The sequence below is a fragment of the Sceloporus undulatus genome, chromosome 2 (assembly GCF_019175285.1).
Source record: "Sceloporus undulatus isolate JIND9_A2432 ecotype Alabama chromosome 2, SceUnd_v1.1, whole genome shotgun sequence".
Lineage (NCBI taxonomy): Eukaryota > Metazoa > Chordata > Lepidosauria > Squamata > Phrynosomatidae > Sceloporus > Sceloporus undulatus.
The window spans coordinates 236,043,681-236,058,362 of NC_056523.1; the positions used below are offsets into that span (position 1 = coordinate 236,043,681).

The 14,682-nt window shown below is 43.0% G+C and overlaps 1 protein-coding gene across 1 annotated transcript in view; it reads left to right on the forward strand.

Moving 5' to 3' along the window:
- Nucleotides 1-221: 221 nt before the first annotated feature.
- The window catches only part of LURAP1L (leucine rich adaptor protein 1 like), a 33,042-nt gene continuing 18,581 nt past the window's right edge, over nt 222-14,682 (forward strand). The window contains exon 1 of the mRNA XM_042454393.1: nt 222-632. Within this exon, the coding sequence (XP_042310327.1) occupies nt 396-632 (237 nt within the window). The 5' untranslated portion in view covers nt 222-395. The remainder of the gene's footprint in view (nt 633-14,682) is intronic.

Genomic DNA, 14,682 nt, shown 5'->3' on the forward strand with positions numbered 1-14,682 from the left:
GTGTCCTGTAAAAGGAGGACGCTGTGGGGAGGGGGACGGTCGTCCTGCTCCTGGACAAGAAAAGGCTGAAGTGTAGGGCAGGAGTCCTCTAAATGTGGGTCCTCCAAATGTAGGGCGCGTCCTCTAAATGGAGGATGTTGGAGGAGGTGGCTTCCAAGCTGCTCCTGGGAGAGGAGGCTGTCCTCCTGTGGCCTTGTCCTGGGCAGAGGCTGGAAGGCAGGGCGCCGCCTCCTCCGTCCGCACCGCCCTTTAATCCGCGTTGGCTGGGTCTCCTCCTCCTCCTCCTGCTCTCAGGCAGGGAGGATGATGCCTGCGGAGCCCTGGGCTGCCTGCTCCTCAATCCCTCTGCTGCTGCCGCCTGGCTCCCTGCCCTGCCTGCGTTGCTAGAGAGGGCCATGGAGGAGGCGAGCCATGGAGCCCTGCTGCTGCTGCTGCCGGAGCTGCGCGACGTGGAGCTGAAGCTGGGGCTCAAGGTCCCCGAAAGCCTGGCCCGCTCCCTGCGAGGAGAGGCAGAGAGCCCCCAGGAGCCAAGGAGCCCTGCCTCTGCCAGTGCCTCCTCTGCCTCTGCCTCCTCTGCCAGGCTGGGCTTGGAGAGGCTGCAGACCAAAGTGCACCTCCTCCGCCAAGAAATGGTGAGCCCCTCCATCTGCTGCTCTTATCTTTCCCCCTGTGTTTCCCCCAGGGCTTCTCTTCCAGCACTTCAGACTGGCTCAGTGCTAGGGGACCCTGGGAACTGTCCTTTTGTATGGTGGTGGTGGTGGTGGCACCAGGGAAGAAGGCTCAATGCCTCCCGAAACTACAGCTCCCAGAATCCCCCAGCATTGAGCCAAAGCGGTCTCGAACTGGGTTATTTCTGCAGTGCGTTTGGGACCTTTCTTGAGGCACCAGAGGGAGGGAATGGTGCTTCCCCTTCGCAAGGCGTGTGTGTGTGTGTGTAGATATATGTATGATTCAGTTCTAACCACTATTCCCCACTCCCTTTCCCTCCTTTTTTTACACTTTCGCCACCCCCTTGCTTTTTAAAATTATTATTGAGAGACAACCTCACCTCTGCATCCGCACTGCAAAAATAACCCACTTCGACCCCCCTTTAACTGCCATCACTCAGTGCTATGGAATTCTGGGAATGGTAGGTTGTTATGGCACCAGAGCAAAGCACATCCAGCTACCATTCAGCTCATCAAACTACCATTCCCAGAATTTAAACTATGGCACATCAAACTACCGTTCCCAGAATTCCATAGCATGGGGCCATGGCAGTCAAAGCAGGGTCAAACTAGATTATTTCTGCAGTGTGGATGGACTCTGGAGCCTTGCTTCAGAACAGGGCTTTGCTAAGGGAGGGGTGGGATAGGGACGAGAGTGCCTCTGAGCATGTCCAGAAGGAATTCCCTTTCCTGGCTTGGAGACACTCCAGTCTGGGTAAAGTCCAGGCTTCCCAGTTACGGTCTGTTGGAACCGAAACCCAAGGCTTCTCCTCCTTTTAGGAAACTAATCCCTGTGCTATTTTGTTTCATTGGGTCTATGTTTACCCCTCAGGGTGGAGAGAGAGCAGTGTTTCCAGCTGGTTTCCACTTGATCCTCACAGGGCACAGGCAGCACGCCAAGCGCCTGCAAAACGGTTCCAGGCATGGAAGCCATTGGGCGACCTTGGGCGAGTCACACTCTCTCAGCCTCAGGGGAAAGCAAGGGCAAGACTCATTTCTTCTTTTCTCTTCTCTTCACCCACTTGTGTGTTTGTGTGTGCACTGACTATCTGCATTTGACAGGAGTTGGTACTTTTTATCAGAACTCTAGAAAGTAACTTTTTGGACTGCATCTCCTACAAACCGACAAACCTGGGGGATTATGGGTTTCATAGTCGAAAAACATTCCCTGTGAGCTGTACTTTGAGTAAACCGCCACCTCAAAGGTATCCAAATACTGTGAAGTCGAAGGCTTTCATGGCCGGCATCCATAGTTTTTTGTGGATCTTTCAGGCTATGTGGCCGTGATCTAGAAGAATTTATTCCTGACGTTTCACCTGCGTCTGTGGCTGGCATCTTCAGGGAATGCCCTGAAGATGATTCATTCTCTGAAGATGCCAGCCACAGGTCCTGGTGAAACATCAGGAATAAACTCTTCTAGAGCATGGCCATGTTGCCTGAAAACCCCCAAAAAACTATCCAAATACTGGATTCAGATTCCGTGAGTGTATTATATTGAGTCTGGAGGGTCTAAAATAGAAGACCCTTATCTAAAGGAGCATGCCATAACAAAAAGAGGGATACTCTCAAATGATATAATAAGCATGGCATGTGTTTTATCGCAATCCGATCAAATCTCTGCCCAGTACAAAATGGAAAAACAAAATGTTTCAAGAGGAGGGTGTTTTCTCTCAGTCAGATGCTCCCCAGCTTAAGGGGTTTGCCAATCTACATTTTTATCTTTGCATGGAAACATGTTGTTTTCATTCTCTTGATCCTGGAAATTAACTCCACTCCCACGCCTCATCCTTTTTTTGCCATGCGTGTGCTGTTCTCAAAGCCCTAATTTGTGCCTGGACTTAATCCTGAATCTCTTCTCAGTACCATGGCTAGTTCCTGGAACGGTTTTGACACGGTCATAGAGAGGAAGTGTCCCTGCGCACATGCAGAGTGTCTTTTCTTCACAACTGTAGCTTTGGTAGGTTGTGATGATATTTCCATCTGGGTATGTTCTGAAAGAAATTAAGGACAGTGGCGTATTCCTTTTCAAAGCAGATTTACTCAAGGATATTTCGTAAGAAACAGCCCCATCTTTCCTCTTGAAAAGGAGGAAGGGAGGGGGATAAAAACAAATAAAGGTGGCAGCAACTTTAAAACTAACTGGTTTTTATTTTAGCAAGGGCTTTCATAGATATAAGCCCACTCTTTTGGATGTACTACTGAGTGGTGTTAAGGCTTCAGGTATAAAGCATATTTACCGTATACATGTAGATTTCTATCCCACTCCCACAAAACTTGACAAATATGTTTTATATGTGAGGCTTTAACAACACTCAGATCCAAAAGACACTGCAGGAATAATCCAGTTTGAGATTGCTTTAACTGCCCTGACTCAATGCTAGGGAATTCTGGGAACTATAGTTTTGTGAGACATTTCGCTTTCTCTGTCAGAGAGCTTTGGTGCCACAATAAACTACAATTCCCATGCTCCCCTAGCACTGAGCCAGGACAGTTAAAGCAGTCTCAAACTAGATTACTTCTGCGGTGTGTTTTGGACCTTAGTACTGCATTCAAAGAAATAGGTTTCTATATGGGAAATTTCACACTAAAATAAAAACCAGTTAGTCTTAAAGGTGCTGCCACATTTATTTATTTTCTCCCTCTCCCTTCCTCCTTTTTATCCCACAAGAGACTAACATGGCTTGATCTTTCCTCTTATGATCACTAAGGCCCTTTGCAGACTGGTCTTAAAGGCCAGCTTGGAGGCGGAGTTGGGGCATAGCATCCACATGATGCACGCCTCGACTCTGCTCCCCGGGTGGTGTGATGCCACACGGTACTCCACACAGCGCCCAGCATCATGGCACTGGGTCCACATGAAACAGCGCCAAAGAAGTGCCGTAAAGCCGCAGCACCGCGGCTATTACGTCCTGCAAAGGCTGGATCGGGGATGCGGCATGCAGTTGCCATGGCCCTGATCTGGCTGTAAAAGGGGTGGCCTGGGCTGTCTACATAGCCCCTCTCTGCAGTTCCCAAGACATGAGCATTGTAGTGTCTGTGTTCATTATGTTAGCATCTAGCTGGGACTCTTGCTCGAACCTCATGTAAAAAATCAGTTTGGGGCAAAATCCAGAGAAACAAAAATAACATTGGGTGATGAGTGTGACTTGCTAAGAAGCTCTTGGAAGAATAGAGTTTGGTGTCTTGGGCCACATTTCTCAGTACTTTCTTCAAGAGGGCAATCGAGCCTCTTGAAGTTGCTAACCAGGCCATGACTGGAAGAGGTGGATGCTAGTCACCAGCAGGGTATGGTGAATTGTACAGTGGACTCTTGGTATCCCTTGGGGTTTGGTTCCAGGATACTAAAATCCATGGACGATCAAATCTCATTAAATACAATGGCATAGTGAAATAGTTTTCCTTACTGTATATAAAATGGCAAAATCAAGGATTGCTTTTTGGAAGGTGTATATTTTAAAAATATTTTCAAACCATGGATGCTTGAATCTGTGGATAAAAGTAATCCATGGATACAGAGGGCTGACTGTATTTATAAGTTTTAATCTTACTTGCCTTGTGGTTGTTATTGTTGTTTCCAGAAAGAAGGGGTGCTGCTGTCATCTCTTGGTAGTGCTGTAATAGTACATTTTTTGTGCAATAGCATTCAGCACAGTGGTATATTTTGAAATACAGGTGTTCCCTGTGACATCATCTCCAAAGAGAGTTTCAAAAGCTATGTAGCTTCATTGATCCATATCAAGACACCAGTTCTAGCTTTCATCTCAATGAAGAGCAAGTCTTTTGTAAAGCTAATGCCTCTAAATAACCCATTCAAGACCAGATCACTCCAAAATTCCTTGCATTACAAGAGGGATAGCTCAGAACTTGAGAAAATCCATCCTTCTGCACTTTGAGAGGAAACAGAGTAGTAGTGATAGGGTGAGCACTGGGATATGACCTTGGCTGTTGCCACACTGCAGAAATTGCTCAGTTTGATACTGACTTAATTCTCATGGCTCTATCCTATGGAATCCTGAGATTAGTACACTTATCCCTATCAATTCACGGGGATCCATTCTGGACACACACACACACACACACACCGCAAACTGGAAATATAGCCGATATTCAACCCCCATTGGTTATAATGGCTTGGTACAGACGGGCCTAGAGGCACATCTTGATGTGCTAGGGTTGCCTCAGGGCGTCGCTTACAGACGCTCCACAACCCTAGTATGTATTCCGTATGTCAAAATGGCGACACCCTGTACAGGTAGGCGCAGCCATTTTGATGTGATGGATGCTTAGCGTCTGCACGTCATGGCATGATACTAAAATCGTGAGTGCACCATTGGCGCACTGTGGCGTCAGTATCATGCCACAAAAAGAGCCTGCTTTTTGCGGGTTCTTTTTGCTCCATGAGGAAGCCGCGTGGTTTGTCTGCTGCAGCTTCTTCGCGGAGCAAAGCAAGGCGCCAGCAGACCGCCCTTTTTGGGTGGTCTGTACCCCACCAATGTGATACTTCTTTACATTTCAAGATCTTCTCTTGTCTAGATATTGTCTACTTTCTTCATAACTGCCCTTTCAAGTTCTAGTATTCTTCTGATTTCTTGACTGTCATCTCCACTCTAATTAATGATTGAGCCAAAGTTGGAAAAATCCCAAGCTCCTGGTGCTTTTACCTTGCAAGCCCTGGTGTGAGTATAGCATTGACTACTGTGATAATTTCTTTCTTCCAACCCACTAACGGTTGAAAGATGAACACTTGTTGCTTCCTTAATGCTTGGATATTGTGGAGCCACTAGCAATCTTTTATGCATGTGATTTAGCCAGGCCTTCCCTTCTCACCCAACTTGTTTAGCAGGACTGGACTAGTAAATCCCTGTGTGTGTGTGTGTGTGTGTGTGTGTGTGTGTGTGTGTGTGTGTGTTGCTTAAAAGAGCATGCACAAGGGAGGTGTTCCAATCTAAACACACTCAATGGATACTGTCTTTTGCCTCAGGCCATAATTGCAGATGCAAAGTTGAATCACCACAACAGTGTTGCTGTTGAAAACAGTGCTTGGAAGGTGAAGATGCCTTTGAGAAAGAAGGCAGTTAAATGTGAAATTCAATGAACTATGCTTTGCTACCTAACCACCACTTAGCTTGTCTATTGTAAGTTTCACTCAGAGCTTAGAAAAGTTTTCTTTTTGGGCTACAGGTCCCAGGAGCCCCCAGTTAGCAATTTTCACTCAGACAGAGTCAGAGATTCTGGATGCTGCTGTTCTAAAAAGGAAATGTACAAAGTTTGGACTTTACTCACATTCAACAATAAGCTCAGAAATGCCTGAGCCAGCCCAAGACATGCTGTTGCCCAAGGCAAAGCCACAGTGGTGCCCTTTCCGATCCAGTTCAAGGTTCAGGGTACCCAAAACCAGCTAATGTACTCTGACACATGAAGCAGAAAATCTCACAAGCACCTTTCCCTTGGAGTAAAATTGGAGGGCAATGAAAATAAATGAGAAGTTTGCTTTCTTTTCACGGTACCTCAGCACTGCTGCTTCACGTGGCTAACTCACTTCTGTTTCATTGTAGGTCAGGCCTACCAGGGGAAGAAGAACCCTCTCCTGCTTAATGTGGGAACACTTCCATTACAAGTCTCCCATTTGTCCCAGTTCAACAGGCTGTGGCACACAAGCAGAAACATGGTTTGGGAGGGGGGCAGGTCTGTAGTTAAATGCTTAAAAAATAATAATGACCACAGAGAGGTTAGGTAACTTTAAAACAGATAATCAAGGCATCAAAATAGTCCAAGATTTTTCCTACCATGGCTGAATCATTAACCAGAGTGGAGACTACAGTTAAGAAAACAGAAGAAGACTAGGACTTGGAAGTAAAGATATATCACTGAATACTAAAATTAGGATAGTACAAGCCATCATGTTTCTCATTTCTATGTATGGTTGTGAAAGCTGGACAGTGAAAAAAGCAGATAGGAAGAGAATCAACTCCGAGAGTTCTGCAGAGACCCTGGACTGCTAAAAATACAAATAAATGGATCCTAGAACAAACCAACCCTAACTCTCCCTAGAAGCCAACATGACTAAACTGAGGCGCGTTACAGACCGCCCAGAAGGGGCAGTCTTGCGCCGCTGCCGGTTGCAGCGTCCAGGAACCGCAGCAGCCAAACGGTGCCGTTAATAGACGTTGCAAAGAAGGAGCACGAAAATCACGCTCCTTCCTGCGCCCCGGAAGAGACGCTGCAAGTGCTGAAGCACGCACTCGCGGCGTCATTTCCGGGGTGTGACGTGCGGACGCAGCGCGTCCGCTATGTCAAGATGGCGGCAGCCGTGTGGAATGGCTGCCACCATTTCGTATGGACTCAGTCCGTGCTGGAAGAGACGCCCCTTTCTAACCCTAGCACGTCCTAGGGTGCCCGTCTGTAACGGGCCTGAGGCTGTCATACTTTGGCCATATAATAAGAAGACAGAATTCACTAGAAAAGATGATAATGCTTGGTAAGGTGAAGGGCAGTAGGAAGAGAGGAAAACTGCACTCTTGATAGATAGACTCAGGGAAGAGTCTACAGGACCTGAGCAAGCCTACTGAGGACAGGGTAACTTGGAGATGTCTCTGGCCAGTCACACCTACATTTTTTTTTTGCACAGAGAGATTCACATCTGCGAATTGATTCACAGCTGATTCACTTTTCCCACTACGTTTTAAGGCAGTGAAAGTGGCATTTAAATCCAGTCTGAAGTTCCCAGTCGCCACCGTTCAGGATCAAAATGGAGGCACCTCCATTTACTGAACTTGGCTGCGCGATTCAAATTGATGCAATAACTTATACACACTATCGGAGATGCAGATGTTTGTGGTCCTTTAAAAAAAACTGCTAAGGGATCCAGTGCCAAATGCACCACTTTAAATGGCCTTTTCGCCCCCTCCCCCCCCCCCCCCCACTGCCCTGAGTACAATCAATGCAAGTGTGAACGACAGGGAAATAACCCGGTTTTCAAACTGGATTATTTTGTAGTGGGAATGGGGCCTCTTCTCATTCATGTGGTTGCCATTCATGTGGTTGCCATAGTTGACTCAAAGACAGCTACAACAACAGCTCCAAATTCAGCAGGTGCATTTGTCATGGATATCTGGACCTGATCTATCATTCTGGGATCACAGCCTTGCTATGCACCTCCATTTGTATAATAAGTTCCTCTCCTTTCACATTTACTGTGTGTCAGGTGCAGGACTTCAGTCCAGTTCAGATAAATAATCCGATTTTCTGATCTTTTCAGTTGAGAGAAGATCACACCCCTATAGACAGGAGCCGGTGGGCAGTGGTTAAATGCCTGTACTGCAGCCATTCACTCGAAAACAAGGTTGCAAGTTCAAGACCAGCAAAGGGCCCAAGATCACTCAGGCTTGCATCCTTCCAGGTCGCTAAAATGAGTACCCAGACTGTTGGGGGCAAATTAGCTTACTTGCTAATTAGCTTACTTGCTGTTCACCGCTATGATCTTTGGAATACTATAAATAAAACATATTAATTATCATTATTATTATTATTATTATTATTATTATTATTATTAGTGTTACCCACTACAACTAACATTGGAATTTCCATGTACCTCTACACATGGCCACTGTATGTCTGACCATGTACATGTAGCACTGTACCAAGATACAGAGAACAGATTCAAAAAGACATGGTCATCATGACAGTGATGCCTGTCATGTAAGATTCAGAGACATTTGTTGGCCACTATGGCAAACAGAATGATAATCTAGCTCAAGGATGGGTATTGTGCAACCCTCCAGATGTTATTGGACTGGGTCTCCCAGTTAGAATTGCTGGAGTTATAGTTCAACAATATCTGGAAGTGTGGATCACTCCTGTCCCTGATCTAGCTAGACAATGTACTGATCCAGGTCTAGTTTGAATATTCTTATAGCTTTGTGTACATAGGAAGTAGCCTTATACAGTGTCAGCCTGTTGGTCCATTTATCCCGATATTACCAGCTCTAACTGACAGAGAAAGAGGTCTTTCCAGCTTTGGGATGTCAGGGATTTAGCCTGGGGCCTTCAGCATGTGAAACAGCTTGGCCTCAGACTATATGAACTTTCCAAAAGTTAAGATTGTAGGGGTAGAGCTTTCTCTCTTTCTTACTGTTATCACAGACATGTCAGGTGAAGAGTTAGTGGCTGCTTTGAGGCAAAATCATTTTATTTAGATAGGCTTTTAGCAGTTACTTGGCTATTTTAGAAGGGTATTTTAATGGTGGTGGGTGCTGTATTTTTAAATGTTTTTAAAGTGTGTTCAGTTAGTGCTATTTTTAATAAGACAGTTTATTTGGGGTTAGTTTTTTGTGGGTTTTTTCGGGCTATGTGGCCATGTTCCAGAAAAGTTTCTTCCTGACATTTCTCCAGCATCTGTGACTGGCATCTTCAGAGAATGTTTGCCTGGAAAGGACTTGAGCATATATAATGTATGACCTGGAAAGGCAGGAGTGAATTTGCATGTATATTGTTTTTGTTGCTAATGGCAGTCCTCAGGGTGGAGGGTCTGCAAAAGAGGATTGATGTTTGCTTGATAGTGCTCATTGTCTGCTAGGAGATTTCTTATTTGCATTTGTTGCGTCTTTGTCTTGATATCTTTCAGGACCGGTAACCAAATTTTGTTCACTTAAAGGTTTCTTCTTTCCGGTTGAAATTATCCAGATGTTCGTGGATTTCAATGGCTTCCCTATGCATCCTGACATGGTAGTGGTTGGCATGGTCCAGAACCTCAGTGTTTTCAAACAGTATTGTATGCCCAGAATGGTTAGTGGCATGTTCTGCTACTGCTGGCCCAGTCTGCAGTGTCTCTCGTGTTCCTTGATTCTTGTTTGCACACTGCATTTGGTGGTCCCTATGTAGACTTGTCCGCAGCTGCATGGTAAGCGGTAAACTCCTGTGGCTATGAGAGGGTCTGGTCCTTGGCTGAGCGAAGCATTTGCTGGATTTTCTTCGTTGGTTTGTAAACCATTTGAAGGTTGTTATTCCTCACCACTTTGCCTATTCTGACTGACTCCTTTGATGTATGGTAAAAAAACCTTCCCTTTGGGTGGCTACATGTCTTCACTTCTCTGGGTTTTCCTGGGCCTGGCAGCCCTTCTGATGTCTGAGCTGGAACAGCCTGAAAAACCCCACAAAAACTATGGATGCCGGCCATGAAAGCCTTCGACTTTATTTTGGGTTACTTTTTATTGTGTTTTACCTGCACTTTGTTTTAATCTATTCTGTGAGGCATCTTGAGACCCATTTTAGGAGAAAGAGATTTTTCTTTTAAGTTAAAGAAATAGACATACACAAACACACATCTGCTAAGATATGCCCCACACACACACACAACAGTAAGAATCATAAAGGCTCTCACTACTATAAATCTCTGTATCAAGACCCTTAGCAACATTAAAGTGTGGTTTGTGTGTTTGTTAGTATTAATAATCAGGATTTCAAAGTTGTTATCCTGAAAATCTTAATTTCTTGGTGGAACATGGAAACCTCTCATTTTGGGGCTACACTTCCACAAAACACTCCAGCCAGCATGACTCCTGGCTCTGTTCCTCCATCTGCCTACTAGAAAGGCAGTCCAAAGCACACACCCTCCCTGAATATTTTGGATTTTTCCTAGATGTCATTATGCTTTGCTGTGGCAATATTAACTTCTTTGGAGATAACCATCCTATTGCTATTTACATAATTACTTACCCAAGGATGAAAGGAGCTGTTACCTCTTTTCCAGTTTGTTGTTGAACTCAACACCTCTTGAAAGAGTGAAGTGAGTTAAGAGGTTGCCAGCCCACCATGATCATAGCCTCTTCTAAGTTATTTTATTTAAGGCAATGGAGGGAAGGGGAGAGGGGACACAATATTTTCAGCCAATATTAGGCTGAACCATGTGCTCATACTTGCTCTGTCTCACTCTCTCTCTTGCTCTCTCTTTCTCGCTCTCTCATACACACAACCTGACTTAACTAACATGGGTTTTATGAAGATAAAATATGCATGAGCCTTGAACTCATTGAAGGAAAGATGAGATATACAAGGAAAAGATAAATAAATATCTTTTATGTATATAATTGATGTATAATTACAGCACTATAGAAATAAAGTTTAATAATAATAATAATAACAATAACAAAATGTGTTACAGCAGGTAGTCACCTGGAGGAAGATGTAGGGAAGTACAAGGATATTTGGCTGGAAGCTCCAATAACACTGAACCAGATATATTTTATCTGAAGCAAGAGAAAGTATTCAGGCAATATTCTACTCTGTTGCTTGCTATAATGAAATGTTTTCTTGAGAGATTTTTTTTGTATCTTTTGATAAGTATTACATTCTTTTGGTATGAATTTATAAACTTTTCTTCATGAGCAGAATAGAAAGAATTTGAGATTTTAAAAACATCAAATTAAGGACTTATGAGTGCATAATTCTTAAAGTCTAGCTTTGAATCTCTCTGTCAGCCATGCTAATTTTGAATAAGGGTTGCCACTTCTTTTTCCTGTCTCTGATAGACTGTTAATCTTTAATACCTAGCTGGCAAGAAAGTATAATATGGTCCTTACCATACTGGGGACCACTGTACCATACCATACTGGGGACCACTGTACCATACCCTCTAAGTCCCAACGAATGGTCATGTCATCCCACCTTTTCATCTGTTTTAAACTGTCCAAGTTGTTTTCTCCTCTTCCCACTTTCCCTCTCTCTCCTTGGATTACTTCAGTTGGTATAAACTGAGTTGAGAGTGCAGAAGTAGTTTGCACTCTCTTAAATCGGATGGAGAGGAGAGGAGGTTCTTCCCAGCAGGTGCAGGCAAAAGCAAACTGCTGCAGCCTGTCCTTTCTTGTGTATTCTTCTTCATTAATAACTTTTCCATCTTGACCACACTCTATTGATGCTAGGTCACAGGTGTCCTGGTTTTCATTTCCTTGAAATGTTGAATGCTGTACCTATTAAATTTGGCTACTGCAAATGGAGGACAATTTCTTTTCAATTCATATTTTTTTAAAAGAATGGGTAAAAATTTCCAGATGGATAGCTCAAAATAGGACTTTATCATCTTGGGGAAAATCGGAGCTTTAAACAATGAAAATTGTGTGGAAATCGCACAATTGCTTTGAACATTTTCACATAACATCATGATTAAAGTGCCATTATCCTGGGGATAAACAGGCAATAATCAGCAATAAATCGTTCACGGGGAAATCCTGTGAATGATTTGCTGCTATTTATTGCCTGTTTATTCCCGCAACTTTGTGTGAAAATTTCACACAATTTTAAACCCTCAATTTTCCCCATGTGATAAAGTCCATAGAAAGAAACTGGGATTTTAAAATGTTGAAAATTTAGGAGAATAACTTTGGTAATTTGTGGCATCCCTGCTGTCTTGTGCTCTTAGGCAAATGAATCAAAACACTTCAGACTAAAAGAACATATAAAATGAAACTGTCTTTTATTACTATTCAAAATAATTAAATAATATCAGTTGTTTATGTTTATGTTCTGCCTGTTTTGCAATGACTCCCCACCCCCTGAGGCCCATCACAACCTAATTTCTTCCCGCATGTCTGTTGCTAGAAAACTGATTAGGTAAATAGGTTGTTTATTAGTAAACTACACTCCTTCCCAAAGCAATATTTATAGGAATACTTTAGATATAGATCTCGTTACTTCCCAAGCTTTAATTGATGTTTTGAAGAACTGTCACACATTCCATACTTCAAGAGCCCTGCAGTATTTTTCTTTTGCAACTACTATGTTGCAAAGTATTTATTAAAATGCTTGAGGAAATTTAAAATCAAACACAATAAAGTAATCCTACATTCAAAGCATGCCAAAAGTTCCCCCTTGAGAATAAAAACACATAAATGCTAGTTTTTCTTGGCTGCATTAGAGTACGCACAATATTGCACGACTTTTATCAACAATCACATTAGCATTTTAAAATTGTAAACTCTCCTAATCTTTATACTAATTATTATTATTTTCTCTGTACTTTTTTTTGCAGGGGCCTCTGGTTAGAACAATTTTTTAAAAAATTAATATACTCGGGGACTAGCAGGAAAATGTCTATTAAATCCATTAATAAGACAACTGAGTGAGCAGAAATGTTGTCATGTGGATTATAACTGTGTTTCCCTCAACCGTGTTCTTAGACATGTTTATTTAAAATGTTTTAAACGTATTAGCATTTGCCTTTTATACAAGCATAGAGATAAATATGTATGTTGCTACTAGGCAAAAAACAAATGTGCGTAAATCACTTCGTTTTGCTTGGAAGCTCATTAAAGGTGAGATACAAAGATGACCTTCTTTCAACTTCCCAGAATATGGTTGCTTCTTTCCACCAAGTCCAAGGTGTTATTCACACTATGAAGATAATCCAGGATCAATCTGGGTTAGATCTCTGTTGCTCACATGCATCCCAAATGCACATGATTAAATATTTTTGGGGGGGAGGGGCTGCCAAAAATCCACTTAATCTGGGATAATCAATATTGGGTTTTCCCCGAGGTTTTAAAAATATCTGCATTATCAATAGTATGAATAACCAATGCAAATAGACCCAGGATAAAATGCTTCATACCAAAAAGGGGTTCTGAATGCATTTGCATCTTCAATTCCATCTTTATTCGAAAGTGAACAACCAAACCCGTAGAGATGCACATCAGTGCAGATCAATGCAGTTCTATAGTGTAACAAACCTGAAATGAGTGAGATGATTTGCATCATCACACTAAAAAAATGATATGTGAATGACCCCTATTTTTTCATTTCATTATAATGTGAAGGTGACCCTGGGCTCTCAAAGGTATACCAGCAAAACACAAGCTTTGGCAGGTTCTAGCAAGCTGCCAATGCTTCAAGGACAGAGCTGGTGCAGATTGCATGATTCCTGTCCAAGGACACACCCTAACCAAGTACAGAGAGGTTTTTCCCCAGAAAGGTGGTCACTGACTAATGAATTGGTCATGCCAGCTATGAAAACAATATCACTGTGAAATGACTGCAGTCTTCATTGATGGAAGGACTATCACACATAAATCACCGCCAAATCATCACCCGGTCCATCCCAGATGCAGCCCAGGATCATTTAAGCTGCTTCCGTGGCCCCTTTTAGAAAACAGAAGCTTCCGACATTTAAAAATGGCCACTGAAGCAAAATGAACCTGGGCTGCAATTTGGTGGCAATTTATCTGTGATAGGAACTGGCTGCCTCCCGAGTTAGCACTGAATTCGGTAAAAGTAAGCCACTCTTTTAACCTCATGCAATAGAGTCTCCATTCACAGTACAGAATTATGCTGCTATTATTTTATTTTAATGTTGTGGTTTCATCCTATGGAATTCTGGAACTGGCAGTTTGGCAGGGAGTGGCATTGAAGATTCTCAGCCAGAGAACTCTTTTGCCTCACCAAAATACAATGCTTAGGATCTATAGGATGGAACCATGGCAGTTAGTATGTAATAATAACCCTATATTTCTGTGGTGTGAAAGGGCTTCCAAGGCCAGTTCACAAACCATCAGCTCCTGGCCTGTGGTGAATTTTTCAGGAAAGAAATAACATTTGTAGCTAGTAGCAGAAATATTGTACTGGTTTCCAGTACACTGCAGGATAAAATTGCTAGCCTTCCCCAGCTGGGAGATTGAGAAGCACAGCTATATGGGAATGATTCTAACCATCTTGATCATATGCCTTCAAAACAAAGAAATCTTGCTTTAAATCTTTTTAATAATTACAGTAATGAATGCAATAAATGTTCTCTGGAAGTACTGCAGTGGAAGAACTTTTGGTTGGTGTGATTAGAGCTTAGACTTTCTGTGTAGGTCTCAGTACAAGCTAGAACCACTGGACAGCATGGCCTTCTGTGCTTTCCCACGGCCTTTTCAAATGAGCCAGAAGTGAAGTAGTTCAGAAGCAAGTGCATTTTTTAAATGAAGAAATGTTATCTTGAAACATT